Source organism: Lepidochelys olivacea, assembly GCF_965140295.1.
Source record: "Lepidochelys olivacea isolate rLepOli2 genome assembly, chromosome: 9".
Lineage (NCBI taxonomy): Eukaryota > Metazoa > Chordata > Testudines > Cheloniidae > Lepidochelys > Lepidochelys olivacea.
In genome coordinates, this window is record NC_140419.1 from 15,177,480 (window position 1) to 15,196,265 (window position 18,786).

The 18,786-nt window shown below is 41.1% G+C and overlaps 1 protein-coding gene across 1 annotated transcript in view; it reads left to right on the forward strand.

The window, feature by feature from the left end:
* The window catches only part of SPATA16 (spermatogenesis associated 16), a gene marked incomplete at its 5' end in the record, with an annotated part of 111,583 nt that overhangs the window by 63,390 nt on the left and 29,407 nt on the right, over window positions 1-18,786 (forward strand). The window contains 3 exons of the mRNA XM_084638113.1: window positions 8,564-8,711; window positions 13,138-13,284; window positions 15,196-15,308. Of these exons, the coding sequence (XP_084494239.1) occupies window positions 8,564-8,711; window positions 13,138-13,284; window positions 15,196-15,308 (408 nt within the window). The remainder of the gene's footprint in view (window positions 1-8,563; window positions 8,712-13,137; window positions 13,285-15,195; window positions 15,309-18,786) is intronic.

Here is an 18,786-nt window from a genome sequence, read left to right on the forward strand (position 1 = left end):
AGTGGAGGAAAAAGACCTGGATGTATTGGTTGATTACAAGATGACTATCATCCGCCAATGTGAAGTGGTCATGAAAAACAGTAATGTGATCCTAGGATGCTTCAGGCGAGGTATTTCCAGTCGAGCTAGGGAAGTGTAAGTGCCATTATACAAGGCACTTGTAAAACCTCATCTGGAATACTGTGTCCCATGTTTAAGAAAGATAAATTCAAACTGGAACAGGTGCATAGAAGGGATACTAGGATGATCAGAGGAATGGAAAACCTACCTTATGGGTGGAGACTCAAAGAGCTTGGCTTGGGTAGCCAAACCAAACAAAGGGTGAAGGGTGATATGATTGCTCTCTGTAAATAAATCAGAGGGATAAATACCAGGGCGGGAGAGGAGTTATTTAAGTTAAGCACCAATGTTGACACAAGAACAAATGAATATAGACGAGCCATCAACAAGTTTAGGCTTGAAATTAGACAAAGGTTTCTAACCAACAGAGGAGTGAAGTTCTGGAACAGCCTTCCAAGGGGAGACGTGAGGGTTAAAAACCTAATTGGCTTCAAGACGGAGCTTGATAAATTTATGGAGGGAATAGTATGATGAGACTGCCTACAATGGCAAGTAGCTCATCTGCGACTGCTAGCAGCAAATATCTCAAATATCTGCTAACGGGACACTAGATGGGGAGGGCTCTCAGTTACTACAGAGAATTATTTCCCTGGTGTCTGGCTGTTGGGTCTTGCAGAAATGGTTATGGTCCAATTTGGGATCAGGAAGGAATTTCCCCTCAGGTCAGATCGGCAGAGACCCTGGGGCTTTTTTTTCTTCTCTGCAGCATAGGGCACAGGTTGCTTGCAGGTTTAAACTAGTGTAAGTTGTGGATTCTCTGTAACTTGAAGTCTTTAAATCATGATTTGAGGATAACTCACCCAGAGGTTATGGGTCTATTGTAGGAGTGGGTGGGTGAGGTCCAGGAGGTCAGACTAGATGATCATGATGGTCGCTTCTGACCTTAAAATCTAAGAGTTGATGAACACATTGAGGAGTCAGTTGGTGGCTTCAGACTCCTTTGTGTAGATTTTAGCCTCTGGGTGTGATTGTACAAGTGCTGAATGATGCTGAGACTTTTGTTCTGCCCATGCGGTGTGAGACTGTCCTCTCTTTCTGAGACCAAGCTCTTTAAAAGTTCTGCAGTTTATAATTCCTTTCCTATATCACTGGAGAAACCTAACAATGGGCAGAGCATTCAAATATCAGTCACCTTCCCTAGGTATTGGCAGCAACAAAGGTCCACAACTGTAGGCTTTTTTAGTGGATGCTAGAAGTAAACCTGGTTGTGCAGGGACAAAATCACATTAAATTCTCCTTTTCAGCTACTGGAATTCTACTACTGCTCATTATCAAAGCAATCTCTTTGTTTATAAAGAAAAGGTAGACATTTAGCAATGTTGGTTAAAAGCTCTTTGGGCCAACTTCATTATTCCCCACAAATATGTGGGGGCACCAATTCTGTTATTAAAGAGACAATGTAAGATTGTTTTGGCTAAAATTTAGATTTCATTACAAGGTCTATGAAACTGCATATTCATAGACATGATATAGGGTGTCTCTGATATATTTCCACAGAAGCTGGGTGGTCAGAGATAAACAGGATATGTGGTGTTCCTTCTGTTAAAGGACTATGTATTTAAACCCTTGGCTCTGTCTAGACAGAACTATTTGTTTGGGAATGTTTTTAGTTTAATTTGTGTTTAATTGTCATGATAGTAATGTAATCTTAAACATTCCTTTGATAAACCATGGAAATGTTGAACATAAGAATGGCCATACTGGGTCAGATCAAAGGTCCATCTAGCCCAGTATCCTGTCTACTGACAGTAGCCAATGCCAGGTGCTTCAGAGGGAATGAACAGAACAGGTAATCCTCAAGTGATCCATCCCCTGTCACGCATTCCCAGCTTCTGGCAAACAGAGTCTAGGGGCACCATCCTTGCCCATCTTGGCTAGCAGCCATTGATGGACCTATCCTCCATGAATTTATCTAGTTCTTTTTTGAACCCTGTTATCGTCTTGGCCTTCACAACTTCCTCTGGCAAGGAGTTCCACAGGCTGACTGTGTGTAGTGTGCAAAAATACTTCCTTCTGTTTGTTTTAAACTGCTGCCTATTAATTTCATTTGGTGACCCCTAGTTTTTGTGTAATGAGAAGGAGTAAATAACACTTCCTTATTTACTTTCTCCACATCAGTCATGATTTTATAGACTTCTATCATATCCCCCCTTAGTTGTCTCTTTTCCAACCTGAACAGTCCCAGTCTTACTAATCTCTCCTCATACGGCAGCCATTCCATACCCCTATGGGTATTTTTATTTCAGATGAAAATGAATCAGTGATTCAATATCTGAGGTTGAAAATTTAAATACTCTGCTGCCTAATAATTACTCTACAGACTCTGTGATTTCACACAGTTCCAAAACAAGAGTTTTGGAAAAGATATAAACTCTCATTCTTCAGGGCATGTCAACCACGGATTATAGGAGGAAAATATTCCTGTGGGTGAGTTTTTTCATAACTTCCTATTAAAGAGTTTCTTGTACCTTCTCTGAAGCAATTGGCACTGGCCAAGGTTCCCTCTAAGCTGTGCACGTGTGCGTGTGCACACAGATCCGAAACCCCGCGCACATGGCGAAACACTGCACGCACAACAATTTGCACAGAAGCACAAAAATTTGCACAGAAGAAATTTTTTGTGCACAGAGCCTGTCAAAAATTAGGGGGAACATTGGTACTGGCCACTGTTGGAGGCATGATACCAGATTGGAGGAACTGGTCTGATCCAGTATAGCAATTTCTATGTTTCAATGCACTGCCGAAGAGGGTACTTTTGATTCTTTGCAATGCTCAACACAGGCCTGATGCAATGCCCACTGAGTGGGAGTCTTTCCATTGACTTCAATGAGCACTACATCAAGCCCTGAATGAGAGAGAATGGAAGCTATGTTAGCTTGACTTGCCCCAAATCTGGGAGGTCTAGGGAGGAGAATGTTTGAAAATGTTTCACATTTTTATAAAGAAAAAAAATTGCATTCAAATTCATTGTGAGTATATTCTAACTCTAGGTATACCCTGGCCATTTTATATATGTTTAGACATAAATATAGCAAGCCTGGACCAAAGGCCAAGAGATCCCACACTCCTTCCTCTCTCCTTTTAAAAAAAAAAGAGGCGTACTTGTGGCACCTTAGAGACTAACAAATTTATTTGGGCATAAGCTTTCATGGGCTAAAACCCACTTCATCAGGTGCATGGAGTGGAAAATACAGTAGGAAGATATACATATACAGAGAACATGAAAAGATGGGGGTTGCCATACCAACTCTAATGAGACAAATCAATTAAGGTGGGCTATTATCAGCAGGAGAAAAAAACTTTTGTAGTGATAATCAGGATGGCCCATTTCGAACAGTTGACAAGAAGGTGTGAGTAACACTAGGGGGGGAAATTAGCATGGGGAAATAATTTTTATTTTGTGTAATGACCCATCCACTCCCAGTCTTTATTCAAACCTAATTTGATTGTGTCCAGTTTGCAAATTAATTCCATTTCTTCAGTTTCTCATTGGAGTCCAGGCATCTGATGAAGTGGGTTTTAGCCCTCGAAAGCTTATGCCCAAATAAATAGTCACTAAGGTGCCACAAGTACTTCTCGTTCTTTTTGCTGATACAGACTAACACGGCTACCACTCTGAAACCTGTCTCCTTTTTAAAGGAAGTGGGAGCCCACCTGTCTTTCTGGGGCACATGCTATGCTGCTGTCACCTCCCTCATCCCAATGCATTGTACATGGTAGGACAACATTAGTCCCAAGCGACTGGAATCCAGTGTGACCTGTGGGGAAGATGTTTATCATGGTGTTCACAGAAGTCCCAGATTTCACATTCTTCCATCTTTTTCTCTGAATTCCTTGGTGTTCTTTCCCCTCACCCACTTTTCTAATCCTACTGGGGTCAAAGAAGTACCAATGCCATCATTGAGATGTCACTACAAATCGCTTGTGTCAGGCATGTGTGAAAATTCAGCCACAGCCTTATATAGTGCATAGGGAGATGTTTCTGCCTACCTAGAGGTAATGTCCACCTCCAAAGTCCAGTGAAATAAATGGAAGTCTTTCCACTAACTTGAATGGGCACTGAATGGGCTCTAGGTGCACACGGGAAGAGGAATAACAATTGCTAGCATCTCATTCTCAGTGACTAGACATGCCTGTAGATTTCTGTGCTGAAGTCTCCCTGAGCATATGGACTTCAGTGCATAAAGACTTCAGCAGAGAAATCTTTAGGGACCCCACTGCATAAAGTTTTCTGTTCCAAAGTTTTTAAGTGCTGAAGTTTTTATGTTCTTAAAGATTTTAGCCCATAAAAATCCAAGGGGATAATAAAACAAATAGCAGCTACATGAAGGCTCAGGAGCTGGAGAAAAAAATTGCTCTTGGATAATAATAGGACCTTCTGTAGTAGTACTGACCAAAATCTAAGGAACTGTTTTTTCCCCTTTGAGTGATATTTTACCATATTGCACTCTGACCCAGTCCCTATTTGCATACTGCAAGGACTGTTTATGGGTACATGGTGGTGTAAAGGTTTTATTGCCATGATTTTGAATTGTTCTCAAGGCTGGTGAAGCCAAAAGTGAGTTACGCAAGTAAGTTCCACTAAAACCTCTACACCGCAGCATGCCACCATGCATTCCATTTAGACTACAAATTAGAAAATTGCTTTCTATAGCTTTATGGTTAAATGCTAATAATGGGTGTCCAATATCAGCACAAAAATGCCAACCCCATTGAGTACTTGTATTAGAACTGTAAGTCGTGTTGATTGTGCGTGTGCGAATAGCTGGGCCTCTGCTTTTTAAAAAATGTGTCTCTTGAAGACTTTATTGGTCCTATTTTTCATATTTCTTCATCTCTAAAGCCAGGTTTTGCAAATCCTAGAGTGACAGAAAAATTAGAGTTCATAAAACTAACGTACAACATCTGAAAGAGCTTTCCTATAAATCATGGCGTTGCTATTTTAAGGTCTATTATTTTTCAGCTTGCCAGAACTAGCCATGGCTACTGTAGATATATATCATGTAAATGTTATTATCCCATCTCACTAGAAGGAAACAGTCAGGGTACATCTACACTGCAAAAAAAAAACCAAACCCTTTGCAGCGAGTCTCAGAGCCCTGGTAAACTGGCCTGGGCTCGCACTATGGAGCTAAACCTTACAGTGTAAACATTAGGGCTCAGGCTGAAGCCTGGGCTCCAAGACCCTCCCCATCCCCCCCGCTGAACTTCAGAGTCTGGGCTCTAGGCCAAACATGAATATATACCTGCTCCTTTTTAGCTCCATTGTGCAAGCCCCTCAAGCCCGAGTCATTTGACCCAGGCTCTGAGACTCACCACCACTTTCTTTGCTGTGTAGACATATCCTTAGTGTTCCTACATCTGGTGGCTCATAGTAAAACAGATATTTTAAACCTGTCACTGGTCCAAGACTGAATATTGCCCATTCTGGACTGCAAAGCAGGGTAATTTTCAATCCTGGCTTTTCCCTACTCCGTATTTAGGGTGAAAAGAAGGCAGGGTTTTGTTTTCTTTTCCATGTCTCAGAGGTTTGGAATGTTAGATGGATGAGTGGGCAGAGTGCAGATGAGTAGGCTAACAGGACTTTATGAGTCCCAAATGCTACCCTAAATACCCAGCCTGTGTATTTTGGCAGGGCCCTGGAGAACTCCTCCAGGGCAAAAGGGAGAGGAACAATCTATATGGCCCTTACACGCACAAACTGGGAGAAACAGACCAGAAGGTCCATTCAGCTGCAGCTCCTTGACACTGTGTCTTACCTACCAAGAGTTGTCAGCATGATTGCATAGGCTGGTTCTATGGCTTTGGGCCCCACATTGCATAGGGGTTACCATTCCCTGCGTAATGACAGGTTTCAGAGTAACAGCCGTGTTAGTCTGTATCCGTAAAAAGAACAGGAGGACTTGTGGCACCTTAGAGACGAACACGTTTATTTGGGCATCAGCTTTCGTGAGCTACAGCTTGCTTTATCGGATGCATACAGTGGAAAATATAGTGGGGAGATTTTATATACACAGAGAACATGAAACAATGGGTGTTACCATACAGACTGTAACAAGAGTAACCAGGAAAGGTGAAAAAAAAAGGAGTACTAGTAGCACCTTAGAGACTAACCAATTTATCTGAGCATAAGCTTTCGTGAGCTACAGCTCACTTCATCAGAAGGTGAGCTATTACCAGCAGGAGAGCGGGCGGGGGGGAAAGGGGGACCTTTTGTAGTGATAATCAAGGTGGGCCATTTCCAGCACTTTACAAGGACAGTAGGAGGGGAAATAAACAAGGGGAAATAGTCTTACTTTGTGTAATGACCCATCCACTCCCAGGCTTTATTCAAGCCTAAGTTAATTGTATCCAGTTTACAAATTAATTTCAATTCAGCAGTCTCTCGCTGGAGTCTGTTTTTGAAGTTTTTTTGTTGAAGAATTGCCACTTTTAGGTCTGTAATCGAGTGACCAAAGAAAGTGAAGTGTTCTCCGACTGGTTTTTGAATGTTATAATTCTTGACGTCTGATTTGTGTCCATTTATTCTTTTACGTGGAGACTGCCCGGTTTGGCCAATGTACATAGCAGAGGGGCATTCCTGGCACATGATGGCATATATCACAGGTGAACGAGCCTCTGATAGTGTGGCTGATGTGATTAGGCCCTATGATGGTGTCCCCTGAATAGATATGTGGACACAGTTGGCAACGGGCTTTGTTGCAAGGATAGGTTCCTGGGTTAGTGTTTTTGTTGTGTGGTATTCCTGGCATCCTGTTTGACTCCATGCAGAATAAAACTGCTCCATTTCTGCTGCTGTGAGGGCTGTCCATGTCAGCAAAGGAGATGGAAGGATTTGGGCGTAAGTGCAGTTAATTTCCTGGTTCCACATTATATTCCACATTATATTCTGTGGTTGTATCAATTTATTTATGCAATGGGTATCATGACCATGTATATGGTATTGTCGTGCAATTGAGAGCATGTGTTTTCTCTGTATAAAGTAGCCTATTTCTGAATTTTGCCTCCTTTTGAAAATGTTTATGAAGGGCAGACCCTCTGACTCTTAACCACATCCACAAACAAGTCATTTGCGAGAGAGACACTTTGTACAAAGGGAATAGATCTTTTCACTGGATCCAGTATTCTGTTACTGGAAGTAAATTGGTACAATGACCTGCTTAAGGCCATTACAGAAAAGGACACGGATACTTAGCTTGTCTCCTATTGCAATCTTCCATTCCAGCCTAGCAGAAACAACTGTTTGTTGAGCATATCTCTCATATATGCTCATTATTTCCTGGGCAATTTTATATCACTGAGGAATGACTTCAACAACTGAAGTAAGGCCCATTTGGTCTGTCAGTAAAACAGCTCAGTTCAAAACTCAGTTCAAAAACTCAGATTTTCAGTGATTCACTTCAATATGGAGTGTGATGTGAGGGCTATTTCCTGTTAGAATATGCAAATCAGTCTCTTTATGCTTTTTCTTTATGATTGTCTTCACTAACCTTGTGTTGGGTGAACGATTACACATAAACAAAGTTACACTGAAGAAATGTTTCAGTGTTCCAAATTTTATTGAAGCTTTGTCGACACTAGGGAAAAGGCAACATATGTCTGTAAGGATGCAGCTGAATCAGTGTTGAACATGATTTAACAGGACGTGCAAATCAGAATGAACTGTCTGTGTTCAATGCTGTTTCAGAAACTGGTTAAATCTTGCCTATGCAGGGGCAGTAATAATGCTGAGCAAGATTAGTTCTGATCAATGTTGGCAGTTCACCCCAGCTGAGGACCAGTTAAACAGTGGGGTGATCTCATTTTACTCTGGTAGTCCATTCAGGGTGAAATTCACCTCTGTCTAGGAAGCCAACATAATGAACCATTTAGCCCTATTTTAAGGGTTTACATGATGCATACACCTTGTGCTGGCCCTCTGCACAAGCATGAATTTCACTCTTTCTGCAAACTATGTATAGATTTAATATTTTAAGGCTAACGTTCCATACAGCCCCAGTACTTGATTCATGCCAACCCAAGGGATAACGTAAATGTACAGTATTGCTTAACCAGCTCCCAAATAATGAATAAAATTTCAGGTGAAGGATGTGACCTTCAGAGAACATGAAATCAATTTGGTCTTTTTCACTTGAAGATAATTTATCTGATACTTTTCTCCCCACTGAAGACTCACGAAACTAAATATTGTTTAAAAATGCTTTTTTTTACACTAAATTGAGTTTCTGAGCATGAGATAGGCAATGTTTTCTGGAACTAATTTGAATTCCTCTCTAATTAATATTCAAGACCAAAATATGTTATCTTTGCATGACTGTGCAATTATTAAAGGGAAAAATATCAGCTGCGATGGCAGTTATTTTTCTTTCCCTCACATATTTTTTTTAATGGTAGCTCACTTTTTACCAGCACAGTATGTGTCATTTCTCCCCCTTTATTTTAGGCTATGATCGAAGAGGCCATCACCAGGGAGGAATCTTTTTCAGTTATGTACACACCATTTGCAACAAAAGCAAAGGCTGACAAAATAGACAAGATGAAGGAAGCTTTTGCTAAAAAGCACCCTGATTATGTGGCGTACATCTACACAGGTAAGAGTGGATTTCACATCTTCAAGCGGCACTGGACCTCATTGGATTGTGTGGATTGTGTGTCTGTAGCTGACATTGAGTTTGATTTGTGGGTGGTTGGGGCCGGATCCCGCAAATTCTTACTCTCACATGGGGTGAAATTCACCCCTGAGCGGAGGGCCAACATATGACCTATGTAGCACTTAAGTCCTCAAACACAATGTATGGGAGGGGTAGCTTTGTTCTGACACCCTGCACAAGGGTGAATTGTACCCATGATGCCTCGAAGCATCGTTCTTTAACTTCCATTATTGCAGCAAAGCTTTTGTTGTACATTGGGCTTTGCAGTGTGCTCTGAAGATTATCAGACTTGGGCTCACCCTAACCTCAGGTAGGAAGTTCCACTGTCAAGAGCCCCTTTGCTGCAGATGCTCTGCAGCTGCTTCTTACTGGTCTCCCCCACCAGGGGCAATAACGATTGATCATTCCCAGTGGTCATGAATGGGTAGCCCGGCCTCATTCAGAACCAGGACCTTGAGTAAGACCTAGAAGTGAATGGGGATCCAGTGGAGGGCATCGAGTTTTGGTGTGAACAGGGGAATCTTTTCTGTGACCCCCATTGTACGCTGCTGGTGGAACAAGTTAAAGTAGCCTTTTCCTGAGTTGATAAGCACTTAGATCACAGTGAGTAGGTCCTAATCCCAGAAGGAAAGTGGATGATGGGCTAAGGCATCTCTTGTTATCATTGCTAACCGAGTTACTTGGAGCAGTGATGACTATGAGAAGACCCTAAGGCATCACACTGTATTGATGACTGAGGATCAGACAGAGGGAGAGGTAAGTTTCTCACTATGTCGAATTGCTTGAGGACATTTGCTCCCATTACAAGAACCCACACTATAGCTTTGTGGGCAGTTCTAGCAGAATGCTCCAGAAGACTGAAATGCTCTTTAATTCCTAGAGGTATTGCCCTGGGTCAGAGCTGAGACTTATTGATTGGGCTATATGACTATGCCACTTTCTGTGAAATACCAGCTCTGTGAATAATGACTTCATCCTTCAGGGCAATCAATATGGAACCTTTCAGGAGCACTAAAAACTTCCTTGATAAAAAAACAAATAGAGACTAGTAAGTCCAAGCACTGACAACAAAGTCATGCAAGTATTGTACACAACGAAGTACATTTATTTTGTTCATTTTATGTCTTGTTTTAAAAATGTCACTGTAAAGACAGATCACCTTGATTTTACAAGTTGAAGAACATTCCTACGTGTGTGGTGGTATTTTTTTTAAATAGAGAAAATAGGGACTTGTTATTTGTCATGGAGGTTATAAAGTAGCTGTCTTCTGTTTACTTGCTGATGTGAATTTGTGGAGAACTTCTAGGGAACAAAAGTATTGGCATTAAGAGGAGTATAATATAAAACTCCCTGAACCTGATTGAAAAGGAGACAAACTCATACCTCACAGAATCCCGTCTCCCCCAAACAATACAGAGAGAGGGTGGGATTTTCCAAAGTATGTACGTGATCTAGGAGGACAAGTTGCTTGGAAAGTCAATAGGATTTGTGTGCCTAAATCACATAGGCATTCTGAAAATGTCACCCTTAATTTTTAATTTCTTTCACTACTACACCCAAGGAAAGAAAAAAAGATAAAGGGGAGGGGAAAGGGAGAGCTCCTGGTTATAGACCATTTTAATCAATTATTTTGCTTATAAATAAAGCTAATGGACCCAGTTCTGGCCTCAGATGCATGGTTATATCACCCATTAGACTTCAGTGGAGTTACTTCTGTTTGACACTGGTGTAACTGAGAGCAGAATTTGGCTCACTGACTTTTCTGGGAATTGTTCTGTGTATCTGAGGTCATAATTCGGTCCGCTGTATGCAACTTTCTGTGTAATACAAGTTAAAAAACCAGTAAAAGATTTAGCATGGCTTGTTTTATTTTGTTTGCTTTTGTGACTGCAATGATGGTGAAGGATGCTGAACTTACAGCTCTGGAGTTTGCAGCCCTCATATGTTCACAGAACAGGTAAAGCACAGGCAGTTCAAGCTTCTCCACCAATATGCCCCATTTCTGACCTGCAGGGAGCACCCTCTAAAGCTGAGAACTTAGGACAAGGATGGAAAAATTAATTGTCACTAGATGCTCTGCTGGGGCAGCTGACAAGGGTAACAGCTAGTGCCAACTGTGCCAGTGTTGTTTGTGACTTTTCTATTCAGAACTGGACTGAGACCACTCAAGCCATTTCACTTAGTTCATCAAAGCGCTTTCAGCTAGTGCCTGTCATAGTGCAAGGCAATTGCACCTTGTGGACCAGCAAGGACACCCACTCTAGGCTCCTGGATCTTCAGCCGTCACCTCTCTGAGGTGGAGACTGGCATCTCTCTCTCTCCTGACCAGGGGTTTCCAGACAGCATAGTGCCCTGTCTACACTCTGAGTTCCCCAACAAGCCAGGTGGCCTATACAGCCAGTATCTGCAGGTTGCTTTCTCTCTGGGGAAATTGCCCACTGTTGTAAGTTTCCACAAAGCCCTTTCTGAGTAGCACAGTTATTCTTAAGGTGAAAGCATAACAGAGAAAAATGTATTAAAAAAAAAGAAGAACCTACACACATGGTAACCTTACCAGAGATCACCCCCAACTTCAACAAAGGCTCTGGTAGGTGATCAGTCCTTAAACCTCACCCAGGAGTTTCTCTGTGGTTAAAAGTTCATAACAGCTTTTCCTCAGAACAAAAACATAAGTTAGCCTTTCCTTTATACAGATTGGAACTTTGATATTCAGGGACTGGGAACAGGTGATCGGTCAGAAACAATAGTTCTCTCCTCAGGGTGTATCTTCGAAAGATTGCGTCCAAAAGTGAGAATTTGCATTTACCTCCCCGCAGGTATTTCCTAGGAGACACATTTAACTCTGTTAGTCCCGAGTATTCCTTCTTGTCTGGCACATTGTTTAAAATAGTCTGTTGAAGCAAATAAAATTTCCCAGAGTTTGGATTGTCCATGTCTCTCCCCTAAAGAAGTTACATACAATCCCACAATAATACATAAACTTTGAATTTGTAATACACTTGACTGCAAAGCTATTTAAACTTAATTCAATAAGATCTCCCAAAGATATTGCAGGAAATTGCCATATCTATCACAGTGACGATTTTCTATCACTGCCAGATTGGCACAGGTCTGAACTTATGACCTGCAGGTGAGAGGCTCCATACCCCTCATCTCTGGGATTTAAAATGTGAACTAAACCACTTCTGTGAAAATACAGTTTGAAATACTTGCTCTATTATTAACTTGTTAGTTAAAATAACCTTAATCATGAATTTCAGTAACATTCATTCGTCCAAATCTTGTTTCAAGTTTTGACTTATTGTAAGGATGTATTATACTGAATTTCTCCACAAGTTTTCCTTTGATCCATGGGAAGAAAAGGAGGTATATTTTTAAATTCAAATGCACAATGAAGTCTATTTTAAATTTTTTAATCCATCAGAGGCAGAAAGCTTTTAGAATATAGGTAGGGCTTTTAAGAGCAACAATTGCAAGCCCCTAGCATCCTATTAAAAGCTACATAGAACTTCAGCAGGTAGGGTTTTATAATTTCTGGCTGTTAACCACCTGCTAAGTAAACTCTGTATATACAAATGAGATAAAAAGAATGGAATGGTAGAGCACAAAATTAGATCATTTAAAATATTTGCACACATCCAGAATGTGCATACATTCAGAGTACAGTGTATGAGTAAAACAACGACTCTACCAAATAGAACACATTCTGAGTCACCTCAGTGGAACTCAGTAGTTACTCTAGCAAAGTTAATGGAGATCTATTGGCAAAATACTTGGGGAAGAGGAATATCTTGCTTACTGTATTTTATTTTTGTGCTGGCAAGCCCAGTGAGCAGTGAATGGGATTCTCTGTCATTCTCTGACTATATTAGTGGGCATCTTAAAAGTAGAGCTGGTTGAAAACAGGATAACATTTTTGTGAATATTGTCACTAAAATTTCATCCTGCTTTTTGTGCAGGATGGTGGTGTTTGAGGTTTTTATTTTTGTTTTGTTAAAATTAAAAATGTCAACAACAAATGTTGAAATATTAAATTTAGGATTTTTTGATGAGCTAGTCAAAAAATGAGACAAAATTTTCATGAAAATTTTTACCATTTTTTCTGTGAAATTTTAAATTTCTACCAAAAAAAATCATCAACATTCAGAATTTCAAAAACTACTTACACCTATGCCTTGGCACTGAACATATTTAAGGGGTTTCTCTGGTCACTTGTTTTGGTGGGTGTTTTATGTTAAATTCAATAGACTGCAGTACTCTTTTAGCCCTTTTCTTTTTCAAGCGAGGGGGCTAAAATTTGAAAGGCACTAACGTAAGCCCTCAAGAAAAAGCAAGGGTGCCAAATGCTATCACTGTCCTGTTCCAGATCCTCATGGACTTCACATCTTACCACAGACAGCGGATTGGGCTTCTTTGCCTCCCCAACAATATTTGTTGACGCTGGGTTTCAAAAACAAAGACGTTGGGAAATTCTTGGAAAAGATGTCAAGTAAAAAGCTGCCATCCTTTTCAGGTATGCATTGCTGATTTGCTTAGTAGTTTGAATGCAATGGGGTTTGTCACCTGCAAGGGCAGAGGACTGGTTGGGGCACAGATCAAGGGACTATGCTAAAGCACAGGCCACAGTGGGCATGTCTACTCCATCATGCAAGCAAACAACCATTCACCTCCTCCCCAGCCTGTATTTGTAGGCACTTGTCACTCCTCCCCACTGTCCACTCACTTCCCTCCCCCTCCCCCCACCCTATCTATGTAGACATTTGTCACTGTGTTTGCCAATTGCCAGTGCAGGCAGATATTCACTTTAAATGGTTCACTTGGCTGTAGAGAGGAAGGAGATCTTGTGGTTATGGTGTTACCCTATGACTTAGGAGATGTGAGTTCAATTCCCTGCTCCCACCAAACTTCCTTAGGCAAGTCACTTAATTTCTGTGTGCCACAGTTCCCTGTGTGTTATTAGCACTGCTCTACCTCACAGAGGTGTAGTGAGGATAAATGCAGTAAAGATTGTGGGATGCTCAGATACTCTTAGAAAACTTTAGGTGTCCTGAAAGCACTTGTGTTACAGTAATCTTTGGAGACCAGTCATCTCATCTATCTGTGAGGCTAAAAATCACTCACCTCACAGAGGTGTTGTGAGGCCCACTTAATTAATATTTCAAGTGGAAAACACTGTAGGAGTGCAAAGTAGTATTAAATTTATTATTATTATTATTTATTTGATTATGGTGGTACCTAGAGACTCCAGCCAAGGATGGGGCCCCATTGTGGTAGGCACTGTACAAATGTAGAGTAAGAAACAGTCCCTGCCCCAAAGAGTTTAACAATCTAATTAGATAAGACAGACAAAAGGGTGGGAGGAACAATGTGATGGTTGGCAAATGTCACATCAGTGCCATGATTTTTTGTGTTTGGTTGATTTATTTCTATCTTTTAATTTTTTTGGAAGGAAGGTTTTGTTGGAAGGGGATTAGCTAAAGGGAAACAAAGGAAGGTAGAGAGAACATTGAAGGAAGGGTATAGTGTATAGCAACTGTGGCTTGTGAGTGCATGAGGCTCTTTTACAGTTAAAGTGTGGCTCACGGTGCCCCCCACACACTGCCGATTCTCCGCCTACCAGACTGGATGGGTGGGAGCTCTGGGCTTCTGCCCTGCAGCAGGGTGGTGGGACCAGGGGCTTCTGCCCTGCAGGGAGTGGGACCTAAGGCATTTAGCCCCTCACCCCAGTGGGTGCCACCCCACAGGGCAGATTGTGCATGTCTTGCAGCTCTCAAACATTTTAGAATTATAGTAAGCGGCTCAGCGGGTCAGTAAATTTGGCCACTCCTGGTGTATAGGAATAGGGTAGTATTCCATTAAATAGTTTGTAATCCCTGAGTGGTGCTCACATATTTTTAGAAGCACGAGAAACCAGCCAGAGCAGCAGTATGTATGTAGGTAGGCCTTGCATATTTGTATTTATTGAGCAAATGCAGTTATTTGGGACCCAACAGTGCCCCAGTGGTTCTGTCATATTATTGTTGTGCAAAGAGTAAAAGATTCAGCAGTGGAGGGGAGTAAGGAAAAAGAAGGGAAGAAAGGGAGCATGAAAGGCAGGGGGAGTGAGGCTGAAGTATAGACAGGGTGAAGGAAGGGGGTGGTAGTGAACATCCAACCAGCACAGGCGGGAGAATAACCAGATTAAAAACTGGAATAAAATAAAGCAACCAAGCTCTGGCGACATCATCAGCTTCCAGAGGTCCCTCCTGCAGCTTACTTTCTCTGCTCCTGCCAGCTGAGTGTCTGGGTGGCTTTTCCCAGCAAGATGACAATTCCCCGCGCCCACATGGTTTGCTAAATCCCCGACAGAATACCTTGTATGAAAGATGTACTGTGCACTGGTATGATCAAAAACAATATCAAGGTTTACTATTTCATTTCTTAGAACACAGAGCTCCTTTTAGTCCTCTTACAAGAGAAGAATCAGTAAGACACTTGGAGACCATAGGGAAAAAGATCTTGCCAATAATGGATTTTATCAGAGGCACCAAATTAACTGTGGGTATAGATTCTACTTTATAGAATGCAGTGAATGCAGTAATAGAGGTTTGTGTATATGTGATGATTAAGATATGTTCTGTTGATGTCTTTTATTCTGTTGTTTCAGACAGATATTTAAATGAATCTGTAATTTCAGAAACAGGAAAATATTTTTAGTTCGTGGTTCTTTGACGTATGGCAAACTATGCACGTATGTCTGCAAAGCACTCAGCTGACTTCAACAGAACCCTGAGCCGGGACATCTACACTGCAATTTTATAGCCCCGCAGCCCAAGTCCTGCAAGTCTGAGTCAGCTGATATGGGCCAGCCATGCGTGTTTTATTGTAGTGTAGACATACCCTTAGATTCAATTCCAACCTAGCCTCTACATAGGGAAGTATGTGAAATTACTTTCAAATCTGAGACAGACATATTGTAGAGATATTAGCATATTCCACACCATACTTTTTACTGTAATGTACACAGCTTTTTATCACTTTGGCTTTTGATTATCACAAAAGGTCAAAAATGAAATTTGCATGTAGACTAGACTATTTTAATGCAATTCTTAAATTGTTCTCCAGAAAATAAGTGGAAGAACCTCTCCTCAACAGACTGCAAATGCTAATGTTAACATTTTTTCCCTAGCAATAACAGTTTTCTAGTTATCTGTGTCTTGGAAAAATCAGAGGCATTTCCTCATCAGGTGTTTTAGCAAATGACAGAATTAATATTCTTACTGTCTGACAGTAGGTAGGAGGTGGACAGAACTGCTACTTAGCAACCTCTATTAAGTGAAAAACATTAGCTAAAATCTTCGAGAAATTATATCTTCTTCACTCTGACAGTAATAAGTAAACAGACAATAAAGGACAGATCTCACAAACTCGGTGGGAGGTGAAGGTGCTCAGCACCTTACAGAAATGGACCCTAATAAAACATTTGCTTCTTAGCTCAGTATGAGGAAGGTGAAGGAGTCTCATGGCACAGATCCCAAAGGAAATGTATCTTTTTTGTTTTCAGTGTTAGCATGCCTCTTTGAATTCATCTGTCCTTGATCATTCTCTGACTGACCCAAATCCCCTTCTAAATGGTGTGCAGGCTGATTTGAAATGGCACCACTTTGAGAAAGTACATTATGTGTTACTGATGTGCTTGTGCATCTTTAGCATAAAAAAATCCTGAAGTCTATTTAGACCATGAATGGCCATACTGGGTCAGACCAATGGTCCATCTAGTCCAGTATCCTGTCTTCCAGCAGTGGTCAATGCCAGATGCTTCCAAGGGAATGAACAGAGCAGGGCAATCAAGTGATCCATCCTCTGTCATACAGTCGCAGTTTCTTCCAGTCAGAGGCTTAGGACACCCAGAGCATGGGGTTGCATCCCTGATCATCTTGGCTATTGATGGGCTTATCCTTCATTAATTTATCTAATTCTTTTTTTAACCCAGTTATACTTTTGCCCTTCACAGCATTCCCTGGTAATGAGTTCCACGGGTTTACTGCACATCATGTGAAGTACTTCCTTGTGTTTGTTTTAAATGTGCTGCCTATTAATTTCATTGGATAACCCCTGGTTCCAGTTCTAATATATTTTTTTTGAGATGGGGTGACCAGAACTGCATGCAGTATTAAAGGTCTGAGTGTACCATGGATTTATGCAGTGGTACTATATTTTCTGTCTTATTATCTAGCCCTTTTGCAATGGTTCCTAACATTCTGTTTGCTTTTTTGACTGCCACTGCACATGGAGGGGATGTTTTCAGAGAACTGTCTCTGAAGTATGTAATGTTACCACTTCTTCTCTAAGACCTTCATATAAAACCTTATGGAAACATACCTGGGTCCAAAACAAGCCATTCTTTTTAGGTAACAAATCTTAGGAACTGTCCCAGAATAAATTGTCAGCAGAGGAGGCTTTGGAACAAATTGATAAATCAAACAATAATAAGTCCCTAGAACCAGATGATATTCACCCAAGAGTTGTGGTGGAACTCAAATATAAAATTGCAGAATTACTAACTATAGTATGTAACCTATTGCTTAAATCAGCCTCTGTACCAGATGACTGGAGGGTAGCTAATTTGAAGTCAGTTTTTAAAAAAGGCTCCAGATGTGATCCTGGCAATTACAGGCCAGTAAGCCTAACTTCAGTACCAGGGAAATATGTTTCTCCATTTCTAATCTATCCTGGAAATGAATTTGTGGAAACAAGGCTAGATGGTCTCAATAGAAAAGTTTCACGTTTGAGATCTTGGTATAGGGGATGCAAGAGAAAAGATGCACTCAACCAATGTAAGTGGTTTGAGCATTGGCCTACTAAACCCAGGGTTGCGAGTCCAATCCTTGAGGGGGCCATTTAGAGATCCTGGGCAAAAATTGGGGATTGGTCCTGCTTTGAGCAGGGGGTTGGACTAGATGACCTCCTGAGGTCCCTTCCAACCCTGATATTCTATGATTCCATGATTCTAAGAGACAGGATCACTAGAAAATGTGGTAGGGTTATTGAGTTTATGAGCCAGATACTCAGCTGGTGTGAATTGGCATAGCTCCATAGACTTCAATAGAGCAATGCCAATTTACAACAGCTATGGATCTAGCCCTGTGATTTTAAAATGACTGTTCTTGCTGAGACGGATACCAGCTGAGAAACCCCAAAATAGATGTGGTGATCTCCTGCCCCTATTGAAATCAGGGGCAAAACTTCAATTCACTTCAGCAAGACCAGGATTTCACCCATGAAGTTTTGATCAGACCTCCCTGAATGCAAGTTAACTTTACAAGAAGCAGAATATAGATTCTAAACCAGCAGCCACTTTAGCAGGAGGTCATAAGTAGGGGCTTTGCTAGAAGAGAGAAAAACCTGACACAAAACTAATTATCATTGATTTAGAACCAGCAGCTGCCAATCTTGCACAAAAATATAAAGATGCAGGCATATATTATTGTGGGAGGGACTGTTTTCCTTCCCTTCAGTCTTCTTAATGCAGAATGATCCTGACAACATAGCACCCCTGACCAAAAAATCAGATTACAAAGCAAGCTAGACCTAACAGTACAGAGCAAGGTCTATTCTGCTAGCCCTGATTAAAGCCTCATTCAAGGCAATGCAAAAACTGGACACTTCAGTTTTCTTGAAACTTCCAAGTTTTTCTTGTAGCCTGTTATTTATTTCTCACAAACTATATACAAAGTAGTCCCAACAAGAATATATTTTGTAGACCACTCCACTTCAATTACTGATGTTAGTTGCACAAGCTTCTCCTGAGTTAAAAGAAAACAAGGTCATTTATGGGGGGGGGGAACAAAAACAAAAAAGCTGTGCTTAAATTGAAAAGCCAGAGCTACCCAAAATGCAACCCAAAATTCTTCTGCAACCCAAAATTCTGTGCAACCCAAAATTCTTCTCCTAGTCATTTTAATAATATTCCTTGGTGGAAACATCTTAGTGCTAAAGCAGAGCTAATTAAACAATAACAGCTGTCCTAAATATA